General features: G+C 34.0%; 1 protein-coding gene across 2 annotated transcripts in view; it reads right to left on the bottom strand.

Moving 5' to 3' along the window:
- Hs2st1 (heparan sulfate 2-O-sulfotransferase 1) overlaps window positions 1-19,048 on the bottom strand; it is a 181,144-nt gene that overhangs the window by 45,134 nt on the left and 116,962 nt on the right. For both annotated transcript variants that reach the window (XM_077791112.1, XM_077791113.1), the window contains exon 2: window positions 11,285-11,523. In XM_077791112.1, coding sequence (XP_077647238.1) covers window positions 11,285-11,523 — 239 coding nt within the window. The remainder of the gene's footprint in view (window positions 1-11,284; window positions 11,524-19,048) is intronic.

Below are 19,048 nucleotides of genomic sequence, written 5' to 3'. Positions count from 1 at the left end.
ACACATACCCACCCTTGAAATAAAATCTGAAAATCAAATGTATATAAATTTAGGTTCCATTAGAAAATATATAATTTCATTTTGGAACATAATTTTTAATTAATTTTTTTTTTACTGAAACAAAAAGCCACAGAAATATGTGATTTGAAGTTCTCATGTTCTTTCCTATTCATTCTTCAAATAAGGAACCAAATAGAATGGAAATATCAAATGGCAAATGAAATTATTAGTTAATTAAATAATAACTAGTTAATCTAAAATTTGTATTTTTCAAAACAACTACGTATTGAACATGAAAAGTGTTACCACTTAATGGTCAATTACTTCATATAAACTTTTGGTTCTTTGAAAATGAGTTCCAGTATTTCAAACAAACATGGAAGGAAAACAGAAGGCAAAAAGAATAAGAAATTGGAGGTGGTGGTTAAAGAGAGCTTAAGACAAACTTAGCAACTCATCTCTGTTTCCCAGAAGCTGATTTAACATGGACATGGTGGTGTGGGAGGGAAATGAAAGGAGAAGTGAGATTGAAGTCTGAGAAAATGTTATTATAAAACCAAATCTTAGAGAAGACCATAGTACAAACTTGGAGTATACTGTGATGAAAGATTCTGGCAGAAATAAGAGATATAAACTTCAAGTATCCTTTTTCCTCCAAACCTCCTAACATTAAATTAAACTTATGAGGATGACTGATACCTAATCCAATTTATGTCCTTCAATTTGGGATGAATAGCCAAGGAAGCTGTGTAATACTTGGACTGATATCAGGCATCTTGAGTTTGAATGTACAGTCAATCACTTGGGACTCTTTTTAAAATGCAGATTCTGATGCTGAAGTTTTAATGTAGAACATTCTTACTTCTAACAAGTCCCCAGGTGATGGCCACACATCTAGTTCAGGGGCAACATTGAGAACCAAGGCTTCAGCATGTGTGGGAGCTAGCTTTTGATTTTATTCATCATATGAGGCGTATTTTTGTTGTGCTTGCAAAGGAGGTCTTTAGAAGCTTCCAAGCCATGTTAATCTTATTATACTGTTTCAATAAAACTATACTAAAATTCAGCAGATGTTTATAATCTTATAAACCACCATGATACATAAAACAGAAAGGGGAGGACAGAAGCAGAGGGAATTCTGTGTAACTGGCCTCATCTTCCTAAATTCCCCCTCCTCCAGTGATGCCTGAAGCATACTGGGACCAAATACTCTAAGAAATATAATTTAAACATTAATAAAATAAGAAAAAGTTCTGTGAAAGAGGTCTGTGCTTCCAGTTGGAGTGAGAGAAGAATTTACTAAAAGCACAGAACAGAACAAGGCATGAATCATCCAGTGTTATAACCAATCCCAAACTCTCATTTATAGAATCAGAATTTTAGAGGTGGAAGGGACCAAAAATATCCTGTACTCTTTATAAAAAGGAAACTAAAAGCCCAAGAACTCTATACCTTAGATTATGTTCTAATCCAAAAAAGTGTCTTCAAAAAAAGTCTTCTTTTTTAAGTGTTAATTTAGTCACTTCTCTATGTTTAATATAGTTCTCCAAGATTTTCTCTGTCTTCACTCTTTTACCTACATTTCCCTTTTCCTCACCCCAGTTCCAGGTCCTTCTCTGTTTTCTGCCTCCTCACTTCCCCTGACCGCTTGCTTTGTCTTTCAGTTTGTGTTCCCCTGGTGTTCATCTACAATGGGGACATTCTGCTAAGACCACAACACAAGCTCTGGAATACAGAGGGGTAAGAAGAGGAAATGGAGATTAGGCTAGCACACTTCAGTTTATTTGCTGACTAAACTTGGTACTAATGAAGTGGAAGGCAAAATGGTAAAGTAGAGCAAAAAGTAATAGTATCAGGTGAAGTTTGGGGGATTGAAACAATGAAACCCTTTGGTTTGAAGACAAGAAATGAAGCCATCATAGTTATTTTATTCAGAAAGAATTCTCAGTCTGACTGAAATAATTTACCAATAAGAATTTTTCAGCAGTAGTAGACACAGTACATAAAAAAAAAATGTTTTTGTGGCTAGCCTGGAGCAGATACCTAAACTCTGATTTTTGTCAGATTTTATAATCTGAGCAAAGTCAGGCTAGCAAGTAATCAAAAGATATCTTTAGGGAAAATACAAGCAATGGAGGTAATGGTGTTATAACTTATTTGCTTGTCGAGTAAGATCTTGACCAATACTATAAGAAAACACTATATCACTAACAACAAACAGTATCTAGACATACATTCTTAATAGGTTAAGCTCAACATTATGATTATCTGTAATCACAAATGAAACTGTTTTCACTATATAAAAAGAGCAGGAATGTCATGTTGAATACTTGGATCAGATTCCAACTTTGCAATTACCATCTACTGAATGAAGACTACTACTAATTTGAGTAATTACTATATCCTAAAATTCTACTAAGGCATTTACTTAAACATTACTTGCATGGCTTGGATATTTTAATGAAACTAAACCAGAAAATAAGCTTTCCACACTAAAGGGAAAGCTAAGTAGTGGGTGGATAAAAATACAAGAAAAGTTCTACTGTAATGGATTATTGTCCAAAGTTGAGAGCAGTATTGCCCAACTTTCTTTTTTTTTTTTTTCATGGAGGAAGTGGAGGTTTCTAAATCACATATATACTCCTATCAATTACAGTAGTTCAACTCTCTCAGTAAATACCACCATGATGTCATGCTTAGCTGAGAACTACTATCAAAATCTAAGTTGGCTTATCCAGAATCATTTGAATTGCATTTAACAAAACATTAATGGAGTATCTACTATGACTCAGGCATTATTCTAAGTACAAGAGATATATTGGTGAAGAAGACAAAGTTCTTGCCCTTAGAGAGCTTATATTTTTTAACATATATTTAACATATATATAAATAAAATATATAAATAAATATATAAATAAATATATAAATAAATATATATATAAATAAATAAATATATTTGACATATATTTAACATATATTTTATTTTTAATTGAAAGGGAGTGAGAAGGGAAATCGCATGGAAATGGAAGGTGATCCTCAGGGTTATACAAAATGACATATAAGAGGAAAGGAGGGGTAAGACAAGATAATACAAATGGAAGAAATGATTTACAGTAGAGGGGGTAGAGAGAGAAAAGGGGAGGGGAGGGGAGGGGAGGGGAGGGGGGATAGTAGAGAATAGGACAGACAGCAGAATACATCAGACACGAGAAAGGCAATATGTCAATCAATGGAAGGGTAACTGATGTGATACAGCAATCTGTATATGGGGTAAAATTGGGAGTTCATAACCCACTTGAATCAAACTTCGAAATATGATGTATTAAGAACTATGTAATGTTTTGAACGACCAACAATAAAAAAAAAATTGTATATGGACACAATAACTTTATTTATTTTTATGTGGGGCTGAAGAACTGAAAAACCAGGGGTGGGGATGTGGCTCAAGTGGTAGCGCACTCGCCTGGCATGCGTGCGACCCAGGTTGGATCCTCAGCACCACATACAAACAAAGATGTTGTGTCCGCCAAAAACTAAAATAAATAAATAAATATTAAAATTCTCTCTCTCTTAAAAAAAAAAAAAAAGAACCAAAAAACCAGGACCTTATACATGCTAGGCAAGTGCTCTACCACTGAGCCACAATCTCAGTCCCTAAAGATCTTATTACAGAGAAAAAGCAAATAGCAAGCAAACCAATACATAAGATAATTTTATAAGCTGACTTGTACTAGGAAAGGGCAAGTGACATAGTACTCAGTAACATGGAAGATGTATTTAATATATAGGATGGCCAGGTAAACTTTTTCTAGGAGAATGGCACTGAATCTATCTGAAACCTTAAATGGATAATATAAAGGGAACTAAAGGAGAAGCCAGGAAAAGTGTAATCTAAGAGAAAATAATAAGTGCAGAGGCCTTCAAAGTGGGAAAAGTCAATGAATCAAGAGGCTAATATGGTTAGTAGATAAGAGGTTGGAACAATGGACAAGGGCCAGATTTAATAGGGCCTCTTGGCCTAGGTAAGAAATTTGGATGATGATGATGATGATGATGATGATGATGATGATGATGATTTTTTGGGGGGGCACTAGGGATTGAATTCAGGGGCACTCAGCCACTGAGCCACATCCCCAGCCTTATTTTGTGTTTTGTTTAGAGACAGGGTCTCATTGAGTTGCTTAGTGCCTTGCCATTGCTGAAGTTGGCTTCGAACTCATGATCCTCCTGCCTCAGCCTCTTGAGGCACTGGGATTACAGACATGCACCACCATGCCTGGCCAAGAAATTTGGATTTTGTAGGGAAATAGGTACATGAATTTAAAGGCAAGTAAAGCTTTTTGGGAAAATTATAGTACACATCTCTTCATCTCTCCACTGAAAATCATGTTATACATCATTGCTATTTAAATTATTGTTTAATGACCAGCACCATCAGTTTTGGGAATCAAGTGGAAGCATTTACGAAATTCAGAATATCAGGCTCCATCTTGGCCATTCTGAATCAGAAACTGTATTTTAGCCAGTGATTAGCATACACATTATAGGTTGAGAACATTCTCTGAAAAGGATCTGCTTCTTAGAGCAAACTATGGACACTAATCCAAATGACTAAAAATTAACTTGAAAATGAATTAAAGGAACATGTATGTATGTGTATGTTATTGTACTGTTCTACAGAAAGTGCAAATCCTAGATAGTTCCAATGTTTTAACAAAGAGGGGCTAAATATGGCTATGATCTAAACAAATGAGAGAATGGATTTAAGAAAAATCATAAAAAATGCTGCCAATCACACCTATTTGGCTTAGCCACTTTAAAGATAAGATATCTTCTATGTAGAAGATATTTTCATAACAGAGCAAACTACACTTTCAACTAGAAGAGCTGATTAATGACCTGTCTTTTATCAATTTATTTTAAATGACTAAAGCTCAACTCAAAAATATAATTCTTAGCTGGGCATGATGATGCATATTTGAAATCACAGCAATTTGGGAGTCTGAGGCAGGAGGATTTCAAGTTTGAGGCCAGCCTGAGCAACTTAGTGAGACCCTGCCTCAAAATAAAAAAATAAAAACAGTTGGGGGATATTACTCAGTAGAGTACCCTGAATTTTAATCACCAGTACTGGGGGTGGGTGGTGGGTAGATGGATATAGATGGTTATCACACACACACACACACACACACACACACACACACACACACACCTCTGACAGAGTCTACTTTTTCTAATTACTTATGCCTTATAGTCTCAAATGTTTCTTTTAATCTCCGTATTTTAACTTTTCCTCTTTTATCCCAACTTTTAATTTAAAAAATTCTAAACTACAGAAAAGTAGAAAGAATTATACAGTCAACATTCATATATTCTACATAGATTACTTGTTGACATTTTGCTACTTTCCCCCTCTTTCTAGCTATATATGCATATACCTACTACATGAAAACAGACAGTCATATTTAGAAGACAGTCATACTTCACCTTTAATTGCCTCACAGCATGTATTATCTATGAACAAGGACATTATCATTTTCTGCTTTTTTCCCCCACTGATACATTATAGTTGTACATAATGGTGGGATTTGATGTTATGTATTTATACAAGCACACAGTATAACAATATAAATCTGTCAAATAACCCTTCCCCAGTATTTCTCTATTCCGCCCAACTTCCCTCCCCAGGTCCCTTCCCCCTACTTCACTGACCACCTTTAAATTTTCATGAGATTCTTGCCCCCACCCCCAACTCCCGATTCTGTTTCTTTTTCCTCTCTAGCTTCCAGATGAGAGAAAACATGTCCCTTGATATTCTGAGTTTGGCTTATTTTATCTATTTTTTTTTAATGTGGTACTGAGGATGGAACCCAGTGCCTCGGGCATGCAAGGCTAGTGTCCTACCACTGAGCCACAACCCCAGCCCAAGAGATTGGCTTATTTTGCTTAACATAATTTTCTCAAGTTCCATCCATTTTCCTGCAAATGACATAATTTCATTCTTCTTCATGGTGGAACAAAACTCTTGTGTATATATACCACATTTTCTTTACACATTCACCAGTGACAGACACCTAGGCTGGTTCCATAGTTTGGCTACTGTAAATTGTTTTGCTATATACAAGGATATGCATATATCATTATAGTATGGTGATTTTAAGTCTTTAGAATAAATATCAAGGAGTGGAATAGCTGAGTCATATACATGGTGGTTCCATTCTTTGTCTTTTCAGAAATGTCCATATTGATTTCCATAGTGGTTATACTAATTTGTAATCCTACCAACAGTATAAAAGTGTTTTTTTTTCTCCACATCCTCTCTAGCATTTATTATATTGTTTTTATTTTATTATTATTTTTTAACTAGGGGTTGAACCCACGGGCAATTTACCACTGAGCTACATCCCCAGCCCATTTTATTTTTTATTTTGAGACAGAGTCTCACTAAGTTGCTTAGGGCCTTGCTAAATTGCTGAGGCTGGTCTTGACTCCCAAGTCACTGGGATTATAGGTGAGTGCCACCACACCTAGCTTATTTATATTCTTGATGGCTGCCATTCCAACTACAGTGAGATGAAATCTGAATGTCATTTTAATATGCATTTCTCTGATTGCTAATGATGTTAAACTTTTCATATTCTTATGAAAAAAATTGCATTTCTTTTAATAAGTGTCTGTTTAATTCATTTGCCCATTTATTAATTGGGTTTTGTGTGTGTGTGTGTGTGTGTTTGTGTATGTATGTTGAGTTCTTTATATATACTGGATGTTAATCCTCTGTCATAGCAAAGATTTTTTTCCCATTTATTAATTCTTGGCATTATGTCCTGAGCTTTAGGGGTTCTGTTAGGAAAGTTGTTGCCTATGCCTATATATTGGAGTGTTGACCCTATATTTTCAGAGTTGCATAGTTTCTGGTCTAATTTCTAGGTCACTCACCATTTTGAGTTAATTTTTATAAGGGTGACAGATAAGGGTTTAGTCTCATTCTTCTACATATGGATAATCTTTCTAATAAGTGGTGCTGGGAAAACTGGTTATCTTTTCTTCAATATATGTTTTAGGGACCTCTGTCAAGGAAGGATCAGATGACTGAATCTGAGTGTGTTTATGCCAGTACCACAGAGGTTTTGTTACTATAGCTCTGCTGTAATTTGAAATGAGGTATAGCAATCCCTCCAACACTGCATTTTGGCTTAGAATCGCTTTGGCTATTCTGGGTCTTTTAGTCTTCCAAATGAATTTCAGGACTATTTTTTCTAGTTCTGTGAAGAATGTCATTGGTATTTTGATGGGAACAGCATTGAAACTGTATATTATATTGCTTTTGATATTATGGCTATTTTAATTTTGCCTATCTATGAATATGCAAGGTTTTCCTATCTTCTTGTTTCTTCTTCAATTTCTTTGGTCAATGTTCTAGAGTTCTCTTTGTAGGTCTTTCATTTCCTTGGTTAGATTTATTCCTAGGTTTTTTTTTTCTTTTCTTTTTTGAAAAGGCTATTGTGAATGGGATTGTTTCTTGACTTCTCTCTGAGCAAACTCATCATTGGTGTACAGAAAAGCTATTGATTTTTGTATTAATTTTGTAACTTGACACTTTGCTGAATTTATTAGCTCTAATTATTTTCAGGTGGAGATTTTAGAATCCTCTAAATATAAGATCATATCATCTGCAAACAGTGATAATTTGACTTTTTCCTTTCCTCTTTTATTTCCTTGTCTTGCTTAATTGCTCTGGCTACAATTTCTATTACTATATTAAATAGGAGTGGTGACAGTGGACATCCTTGAAGGACATGAACATTTTATATCAAGCAGGCAAGCAGATCATATATTACCTTTGGTTTCCATGTCTTTTTAGTCTCCTCTAGTCTTGAGAACCTAGACCCCACTTCCCCCTTTTTTAGTTGCTTTGACATTGAGACATTAGAAAAGCACAGGATAATTTTTCTGTAGAATGCTCTACAATATGAATTTGTTTCCTTCTTCAGGATTAGGTCCAGATAAAACATTCTGGCAAGAAACATTTTTGATTAAACATTTTTGTGAGATTATCATAAACTGATATTTTAACGGTCTTCAGAGTTCCTTTGTCTATATTTTAGGTGCTCAAATAAACTATAAATAAGCTCCTTGAAAGAAGTGCTTTTGCATTTCTTTCTTTGGTATTTCCCCAAAGAATGTAGTACAATCTCTCTACACATTACATACTGAATAAATAAATGAAACAGTGGACAGCAAATATAACAACTATTTTCAAGGTTAGCAGAGTATGTATTGCTATTACATATTGTATAGTTTTATATTGGACTAAAAATATTTGGGCTTCGCCTCTAAAATTTTTGAAAGAAAAAAATTAAGCATGTGTAAACAATTTTGCAGTGTCTAATACAGTATGTCCAAAATATGTCTAGGAAAGAATTGGGACTGAAGGCAAATACAGAGCAGAATGAACTACTAAGACTGATATATGAGGATTTAATAGAGTATGGTCACCTATTTCATCTCAAGGCATTTTTATAAGTAAGCTTGGTCTTTTAAAAGGAGCTTTGGACAACAGCAGATTAAAAGTACAGTATATAAAATAGGGTCCAGGGAATATTTAAAAAATACTTTCAAGGAACATGGCACAATTTTAAAAGTTCACATTCAGATAAAGATTAGATTGAAACTGAAATAAAAATGCTATCTAATATGTTGTACAAAGGACAAGGAAGCAGTAACTATGACTTGTTTTGAAAAACTGCTGCTATACATAACAAGAGACCAGTAGAATTTGTACTTTAAAAAGTATTTGTCACAAGTCATTCTAATTAAGACCATATTTTCAACTACCAGCTGATGTTTAGAAGTCAGCTAATTATTGAAATTATTCCTCTACTCTGCCCTACACGAACATGTTTTAAGTGTTGTTCATTATGTAATCCAATTGCTTATGATACCATAATGCTTCTTCTTTTCCCCTATATATATCTAATAAACTACTGAAAGAAAAACAAAAGCTTTATCTCATCCAAATGCAACTGGGAAAATGTACTACTACATCAGGTCATAAAAGTCATTCATACATGGTAAGCCTCAGATTTATATTTCATGAAAAAAATGGTTCATATCACTGCCAGATATCTTGTAGCTGAAAGACACAAAATAACTCTAAAAACTGAGCAAACAAGTTTTCATTACTTTTCTAAAAGATTTTACTGAAAGCCAGGCATGGTGGTACATGTGTGTAATCCCAGCGACTTAAGAGGCCAAGGTAGGATGATCTAAAATTCAAGGTCAGTCTCAGCAATTTGGTAAAAACCTGTCTTAAAAAAAATAATAATAACCGGGGATATACCTCAGTAGTAAAGCACCCCAGGGTTCAATATCTAGTACTACAAAAAAAGTGGGGGGGGGTATGTTTATTACTAAGGAAATCTGAAATTATTATGTGAGCTTAAGACATGTTCCTTTTAAATCAAGGTATATTCTGAGAAGCAGTAATGTAAACAGATTTATAATCTACTATATGCTTGTATAAAAACAGAATATTTAGAATCCTTGTCCTTGAGATATACATTATTACATAATGAATAGTTTTTATGACACACTTAGCTAAAAAAAAATTCTTGTCTCTTCTCAGAAGGATTATTTAGTTTGGCTGACAGGTATATATTTTTGGTTCCATGAAAAAGAGTAATCAAAGATCCTGCAGAGAGCTAAAAATGATATGGGCAGATGATATGCCATATACCATAATCTTTTACAAACATCTCTTTAGCAAGAAGGCCAAACTTAATCTCATGCATGAATGTCATTCTCTGATTTCAGTATTATATTTATGTTTAATAGTGGGAAGAGTCAATTCTGTAACAATAAAACAAGTCCATCTAGGTGCAGTGGCGCATGCCTGCAATTTCAGTGACTTAGGAAGCTGAGGTAGTAGGAGCATAGTTGAAGGACAGCCTCAGCAACTCAGCAAGAAAGACCCTGTCTTAAAAAATAAAAAGGGCTGGGATTAGTTCAGTGGCAGACTGCTCCTGGGCTCAATCCCTAGTACTGCAAAACAAACAATAACAACAACAACAAAAAAAAACTTAGGTTGCTTTCAAACAGATAAAAAATCAAACTATAATAGGATTATAACAAGTAACTTGTTATAATCTAACAAGGTTACTCCAATATGGCAATTATCCTAAATAGTATTTTCAAATATCTTTTCTCCTTATGGGACAAACTCTCATCCTCTTCAATATTTATAAAGGGAACATTATTTATAATTATAATCAAAGCTCCAGGTGTAGGGAAAATGTGTGCTATTGTTGCTAAAGAGACGAGTAAACTTGATTTTGTAACTTCCTCTATTTTACTTAAAATCATTTCACAAAATTTTTTCCTTTTATTTATTTTTGTACTGAGGATGGAGCCCAAGGACTTTACCACTGAGCTATATCTCTATCCCTTTGTGTTATTCATTTAAAAAAATATTTTTAGTTATAGACAGACAGAACACTTTATTTTATTTACTTACTTTTATGCAGTGGTAAGGATGGAAACCATTGTCTCTCATGTGCTAGGCAAATGCTCTGCCACTGAACTACAGTCCCAGTTCCTCCCTTTTTATTCTGATACAGGGTCTTGCTAAGTTGCTGCGGCTGGCCTTTAACTTGCATTCCTCCTATGTCAGCCTCCCAAGTTTCTGGGATTACAGGAGTGCACTACTGGAACATGGCTCATTTCACAAAATTATTTATCCATATGTTTATCTAAAATTCATTGATAATTTAAAGGCCAGATTATGTTAAAGATATAAGCCACAATCCATGTTCTCCAAGAGTTTATAATTAATGTTTATATTAATTACTAAAGATAAGACAAAATTCAGGAGGCTAGTCATAAAATCAAGTACAAGTACTCAACATATATTTCTCTATAATAAGTTGAAACAATATACTAATTATTATTGCAGGGCATCTTGCCAAAAATACTTCACATTTTCAAAATGATTTCATACTGAAAAGTATCAATATTTTCTTTAAAAATTCAAGTTATACATTAATTCATATATCTCACAAATATATTATTATGTACTTTAGGCAAGGAACTGTGTCCAATACTATGAAAAATGCAAAACTATATAAAAGTTGGTAAAAGGCTTACAATTCATTGAAATTAGCACACATAGCTCTTTAAAATATTTTATCTTCTTGAAATACAAATTTGTGGATGTACCAGAAAACACTGTTGTAGTGCTTAAATTTGTGGATGTCCCAGAAAACACTGGTGTAGTGTTAATTACCTGATCTTGCAATGACATCACTGGGTTATTTTTGGTAGTATTGATGTGAAGAACATGGTATTTATTCTTTGCACACAGGTCATAGGCGATATTGGTAAATGAGGTGCTTGCTGTTTTGGGAACTCTGTTATAAATTATCACCATATCCTCTTCCTCATCTAAAGATGAATCTTGTCGAGGTCCATCCATTGTATGTCGTTGCTCAATTTCTCGAACTTCATGTCTTGCAATAGCTCTTTCTAAAACAGAGAAAAAGAAATATGAACTGTTTTAAATGATTTAATAAGGAAGTTATGAACAGCAATCTCTAGACCATAATAAGGAAAGACAAAATATAAACACAAGAAAAATAAAAGTATAGGACCAAGATATATGGAAAATATGGATAGACTGCTTGAGTTTTTATGAGGCTCAATCCAGTTGAGTCTAAAACAGCTTTAGCCTGGAACATAATTTTCCTATTCAATAACAAGGTAAGAGCAATTTAATATATGTTAGGAGAATCAAATCTTCAAAATTACTTGCAAGGCTTAATACATATGAATATCAAGAAGAGAAGAATAAACTGACATCAACTTTAGAACAGCATCAACTAGAGATACTGAAGGGTAGTTCAAAAGTCACTTTTCATTCTAACATAGTATTTCAAGTCAATCTTGAGTTGTGTGCATCTCCAAATACTGTTCTGAAGTGCAATTTATTCCTGATAAAATGTATGTGCAATGCCAACTGGGACACAACACAGCTGCAGTACAAGAAAACTGTTCTGAAGCTATTTAACTGATTATGTTTTCAGCATGGCTGACAATGTATTTACTGTCCAGCTAAACATTATTTGATCCTCACAGAAGTAATATTTTAAAACCACTGTGGATTATATTAATTGGCTATCTGATTATATACATGATTTTCTTAAGTTGTTATTCTGAATCAATTTCCTTGAATTCTGACATATTATACATACATGGAATATAAATTTATTCTAATTAGGATCCTATTCTTGCTGTTGTATAGGACATGGAATTTCAGTGTCGTGTTTTTACACATGAACATAGGAAAGTTATGTCCCATTCATTCTACTGTCTTTCCTATTCCCATCCCCCTCCCTTTCCTTCACTTCCTCTTTGTCTAATCCAATGAACTTCTTTTCTTCCCTTCCCCTCCATTTTTATGTTTTAGCATCCACATATCAGAGAGAACATTCTGCCTTTAGTTTTGGAGATTGGTTTATTTCACTTAGCATGATAAGTCTCCAGTTCCATCCATTTACTGGCAAATATCATAATACACTCTACTGTCATGTATATTTAAAAAGAACAAATAAAAATATTTTAAATGATTGGGTTATAGAAGGTTTAACCTAATAAGCACATTAATCGCCTGTGCTGGGATTAACTTGATGCTAACTGTAGGCAGGAAAAAAAAATTTCCCCTGAATTCAATCACTATAAGGGACTGACAAAATATATTTATAAATGTAAGATGGAGGGATGGACCCTGAACATCGGTAAGTACTTCCTCGTGTGGTTTCCAGAGAGTCAACAAGATATATAAGTATCATTATTAAAATTTACAAGTTGTGGCTGTATAAATTATCCTGTACAAAAGAGAGTTGACGATGACTTTTTAAAAAATTACTGGTACATAATAGTTATGCATAATAGTGGAATTCACTGTGACATATTCATACATGAACATGATCTGATCACTTTCATTGTTGCCCAGTACTTCCCCTTATCCTCATCCTAATCCCCATTTGCTACTAGTCTCCCTTCTATTTTCAAGCGATTCCTATTTTTACATTTTTCTTTCTACCTTCCACATGAGAGAAAATATTTGAGCCTTGACTTTCTGAATCTGGTTTATTTCTCATGATGCTCTGTATCTCCATTCATTTTCCTGCAGATGACAGCATTTCATTCTTCTTTATGGCTGAATAAAACTCCATTGTGTATATATCACATTTTTCTTATCTATTCATCCATTGATGGACACCAATGTTGGTGCCTTAACTTAGCTAATGTGAATTGTGCTACTATAAACATGGGTGTGCATGTATTGCTATAGCATGCTTTATTTCTTTTGCATAAATAAGGAAGAATGGAATAACAGGGTCATAGGGTGGTTCCATTTCTAATTTTTTAATGAATCTCCATATTGATTATCATACTGGTTGTATTAATTTACAGTCCCACCAACAGTCTATAAATGTTCCTTTCTCCATACATCCTTGCCAGCATTTACTATTATTTGTATTCTTGATGACTGCCATGCTAAAGGAATGACAGTCAGTATAGTTTTGATTTACACTGCATAATTGCTAAAGATGTTGACATTTTTTCATTTATTTGTTAGTCGTTTGTATTTCTTCTTTTGAGAAAAGTCTATTTAGTTCACTTGTTCATTTACTAATTAAGTGTATTTGTTTTTGTTTTGGCAGTAATTTTTTTGAGTTTTTTGTATTTTCAGGATATTAATCCTCTGTTGGAAGAGTAGCTGGCAAAGATTTTCTTCCATTCTGTAGGACCTCTGTTCACACTCTCAACTGTTTTGTTTGCTATTCAGAAACTTTCTAATTTGCTGTTCTCCTATTTATAATTCTTGTTTCTATTTCCTAAGCTTTAGGAATCCTACTGAGGAAGTAATTTCCTGCACTATTGTATGCTGGAGTGTTGATCCTATGGTGTCTTCTAGCAATTGCAGTTTCTGGTCTAATTCCTAGGTTATTAACCCATTTTAAGTTGACTTTTGTAGAATGTAAGAGAGAGGAATCTGGTTTCACTCTTCTAGATATGGGTATCCAATTTTCCCAGCACCACTTGTTTAAAAGGCTGTCTTTTCTTTGGTGTTTGTGTTTGTATCTTGGTAAAGGATCAGATTATCATCTGTGTCTGTGTGGGTTTGTCTCAGTGACTTCTATTTCATTGGTCTGTGTGTCTGTTTTTATGCCAGTACCATGCAGTTTTTGTTACTAGAGCTGTGTAAAATAATGTGAATCGGGTATTGGGATGTCTCTAGCATTGCTCTTTTTGCTTAGAATTGCTTTGGCTATTCTTGGTGTTTTATTCTTCCAAATGAATTTGAGGACTTTTTTTTTCCTACTTCTGTGAAGGATGCCATTGGTATTTTGATGAGGACTGCTTTGAATCTGTAGATTATGGTCATTTTAACAATATTAATTCTGCCTATCCATGGTCCTATTTCTTTTTTCAGTACTCTGTAATTTTTCCCTGTAGAGGTCCTTCACCACTCTGATTAGATTTATTTATTCCTAGGGCTTGTTTTTGAGACTGCTGTGAATGGGAACTTCTTTCCTGATTTCTGTTTCAGTGAATTCATTACTGGTGTATAGGAAAGCTACTGATTTTTGTATGTTGATTTTTGCATTCCACTACTTTGCTGCACTTATTTCTCAGCTGTAGAAGTCTTCAGGTAGAGCATTTTGGATTTTCTAAGAATAGGATTATATCATCTGCAGTGATATTTTGACTTCTTCCTTTCTTAATTATTAATTGTTCTGGCTAAAATTTTAAGTACTGTATTGAATAGGACTGGTAAGAGTAGGCATCATTGTCTTGCTCCTAACCTTTGAGGATGTTTTCAGTTTTTCCCTATTGAGTATGATGTTGTCTTTGGGTTGGTTACATATAGCCTTTATGATACTGAAGTAAGATCCTTCTACCAAAAAACAAAAAACAAACAAACAAAAACCCTTCTATCCCTAGCTTCTTCAGTGTTTTTATCATTAATGAATGCTGAATTTTGTTGAAGGCTATTTCTGCATCAAGTGAGATGATCATGTGATTTTTGTCTTTTATTCTTTTTTTTGTGGTCAATTTTATTTACTGACTACTGAATGTTGAATCCTCCTTGCATCCCTAATATTTTATTGAGGATTTCTGTATCTATACTCTTCAAGGATATTCATCTGCAATTTCCCTTGACATTTCTTATCTGTTTAGGAATCATGGTGATATTATTGGCTTCAAAGAATGAATTTGGAAGTGTTTCTCCTGCCTTTCTACTTCAAGAAATAACTTGAAGAGCACTGACATCAGTTCTCCTTTAAAGTTCTGCTAGAATTCAGCTCAGAAACCATCTGGCCCTGGGCTTTTCTTCGTTATAAGTCTTTTTATTATTTTGTCAATCTCATTGCATGTTATTGGGCTGTTAAAAGTTTTCTATATCCGGGGCTGGGGATGTGGCTCAAGCGGTAGCGCGCTCGCCTGGCATGCGTGCCGCCCCGGTTCGATCCTCAGCACCACATACCAACAAAGATGTTGTGTCCGCCGAGAACTAAAAAATAAATATTAAAAAATTCTCTCTCTCTCCTCTCTCACTCTCTCTTTAAAAAAAAAAAGTTTTCTATATCCTCTTGGTTCAATTTTGGTAACTTATTATCTCTAGAAATTTGTTAATTTCTTCTACATTTCCCAATTTACTGAAATGTAAGTTTTCAAAAATCTTTTGGATTTCAATGACATTTATGTATATATTACCTTTTTCATCTGTAATTTTATTAATTTGGGCCTTCTCTTTCTTTGGTTTAGAAAAGTGTTTAATCAATCATTATATTTTCAAAGAACCAACTTTTTGTCACATTAGTTCTTTGTGTAGTTTAAAATTATTCTCTATATCTCATTAATTCTGGTTCTGATCTTAATTATTTCCTTCTTCCTATTGGCTCTGGAATTAGTTGTTTTTTTAAAAAATTTTCCTAGGGTCTTAAGACCCATCATTAGATTGTTTATTTGGGATCTTTCTGGTTTTTCAATGTAGACACTTGTAGCTATAAACTTTCCCTAGATCTTCCTTCATAGTGTCCCAGAAACTGTGGTTTGTTATATATTCTTCTTAGATTCTAAGAATTTTTAAATTTCTACTGAGTTCTTCTATGATCTGTTCATCATTCAAAAGTATATTATTCCATTTTCATGTGTTCCTATAGTTTCTATAGTTTTACTTGCGGTTGATTTCTGATTTCATTATTATGTGATAAGACGCAAGGAATTTTACTGACTTTTTTGTATTTACTAAGACTTGCTTTGTGGCCTAAAATATATTATGTATTTTGAAGAAGGTTCCATGAACATCTGAGAAGAAAGTATATTCAGCTATTGTTGATGATGTTTGTTATGTCCATTTGATTTGCAGTATTTTTAGGTCTAAGGTGTCTTTGCTGATTTTATGTCTGCATAGCCTATTTATCAGTGAGAGAGGTGTGCTAAAATTACTTAATATTACTACACTGGGATCTAATTGAGTCTTTATGTCAAGAGGTGTTTGTTTTATGCAATTTGGTGTGGGCACATTATTTTTGTTATATCATCTTGCTGAATTATTCCCTCTACCAGTATGTAATGACTTTCTTTGTCCCTTCTGATTAATTCTGGTTTGAAGTCTGCTTTGTCAAATATGAAAGTAGCTATCTCTGCTTGCTTTCAGGTTTAATGTACATGGAGTAACATTTTTCATCCTTTCACTTTCAGCCTATGGATGTCTTTGCCTGTGGGGTGTATCTCTGGCAAGCAACATATAGTTGGGTATTGCTTTTTGATCCAATCTGCCAGGCTATATCTTTTAATTGGAGAGTTGAGACCATTTACATTCAGTGTTATTATACAGAAGTGTTTATTTTCCCTGCCATATTGATTTATTTCTAATGTTTAATTCAACCCTAATTTTCATTTGCTTAACTACTCCTCTAATGAAATTCATTCTTTCCTGAGCCCTGCTGTTTTTGGTTTTATCTTCTGTGTACATGATTTTTTTTTAAGTATCTTTTGCAGTGCTGGCTTAGAAAACTCTTACTTTATGCTGATCTTGAAAGGTTTTCATCTCTTCTTTGATTCTAAAGGATAACTTTGCTGAGTAAAATAAAAATTTGTTATGTGGGAGGTATGTGGCAACCCAGAATCAGGCACAGACAAAAGTCTGCTCTTTCTATCCAAAGGGTCAAGATAGGAACAGCAAAAGAAGATAGAGAACATTTAGATGTTAACCACTGTACTTCGGCCAAATTCCACAGGGATTGAGAAACTGGCTCCACCTTCACTGCTATAGGCAAGTGGGGAAGCTAAACTTCTACCCCTCACCAAGCTGTAACAAGGTACCCAAGATAGAGTGGTGTCAGAAAAGGCCAACTAGAGATTAAGACCTTGAACACAGGAAGCCAGTAATGAGGCACTTCCACAGTGTCAGTGAAGAACAATTAGAGTTTGGACTTCCACTTTCACATGGCATTAATAAGAGGACTCTTTCCTTCTCCATTTGGTGGTGTCAGAAGAGGCCTAACAGAGATTCAGGACTTTTGCCATCATCCAGTGTAACAAGGCCACCTGTTCCCTGGTCTAGTAGTAAGAATGAACCTATCAGGTGTTGTTTGAGGCCAAATGAAGAACTTGGAACTCAGCAGTAATAAAGCAGTATCTCCTTCCGTTGCAAGAATAGGATCAGAAAAATAAAAAAATAGAAGATTTAAAAATGAACTCAGGATAAAATGTTCAGGTTAATCAAATACTATCTATCAAGAACAGGAAGACTTCAAATTCAATGAATAAAGATAATTAAGAAAGGCAACACTAAGATGACATGTCAAAGAATTATTAAAGATTTAAAAGAGCCATAAAAATGCTTTAATGAGCAATTATCAACATGCTTGAACCAAATGAAAAGAGAGCCTCATCAAATGAAGTTTTAGTAAAAAAAAAATAGAACACATAAGAACCAATTGGAAATTTTAGAACTCAAAAATATAATAACTAAAATGAAGAATTCAGTTAATGTCCAATAGCAGAAAGAAAAGGATGGAGAATGGCTTAGTGAACTAGAATACAAAGCAAAAGAAATTACCCAATCTAAATAGCAGCAGGAGGAATGTAAACTGGGAAAAGGAAAGCAACAACAGCAACTGCAACTACAAAGACAGCCTCAAGGAACTGTGGACTGCAATGAAAGATCTACTTTTGAATCACAGAGTCTTATAAGAAGAGGAGAAAGAAGACAGAGCTAAAAATAGTTTCAAAAGAATTATGGCTGAAAACTCCAAGTCATATAAAATCTGAAAATATCTATGTAGGTCAATATACATCATAATTAACTTCTGAAAAAAAAATCTTGAAAGCAGTGAGAAAAACTGAAGCCTTATCTATAGAAATCTGGAATAACAACATATTTCTCATTAGAAACCGTGGAGTCAAAGGATGTAGCAAAAGGTTTTTAAGTGCTGAAATAAAAGAAAGAATCATATACCTATAGAAAAACAATCCCCAGGATGACGAGAAAATAACCCTTATATGCAAGAAAATTAAGAAAATGTATTGCTGGTAGAACAACCCTAACAGACTGGCTAGAGAAAGTTCTCTAAACAGAAAAGGAGGATAAAAGATGGAAACTTACACCAAAAAGAACAAAAAACTTAAAGGGTAAAAATATGGATAAATACAATGAACTTTCTTTTTCCATTTGAGTTTTTGAAAATATGTCTAAAAGGAAAGCAAAACCTATAACCCTGTGTGATATGATTCTAAATGCATATACAGCAAATATTTACGGTAATTGTGTTGTAAATGGGGGAGAATAAAAGGACTTATATAACAAACTGTTTCATTGCAGCCCACAGTTCCTTGAGGCTGTCTTTGTAGTTACTGTTGTTGCTGTTGCTGCTTTCCTTTTCTCAGCTTACATTCCTACTGCTGGTATTCAGATTGGGTAATTCTTTTGCTTTGTGTTCTAGTTCACTAAGCCATTTTCCATCCTTTTTAT

Source organism: Urocitellus parryii, chromosome 11 (assembly GCF_045843805.1).
Source record: "Urocitellus parryii isolate mUroPar1 chromosome 11, mUroPar1.hap1, whole genome shotgun sequence".
In the NCBI taxonomy this organism is placed as follows: domain Eukaryota; kingdom Metazoa; phylum Chordata; class Mammalia; order Rodentia; family Sciuridae; genus Urocitellus; species Urocitellus parryii.
The sequence above is the reverse complement of the archived record's forward strand: the minus strand, read 5'-3'. Positions and strand labels throughout refer to the sequence as shown.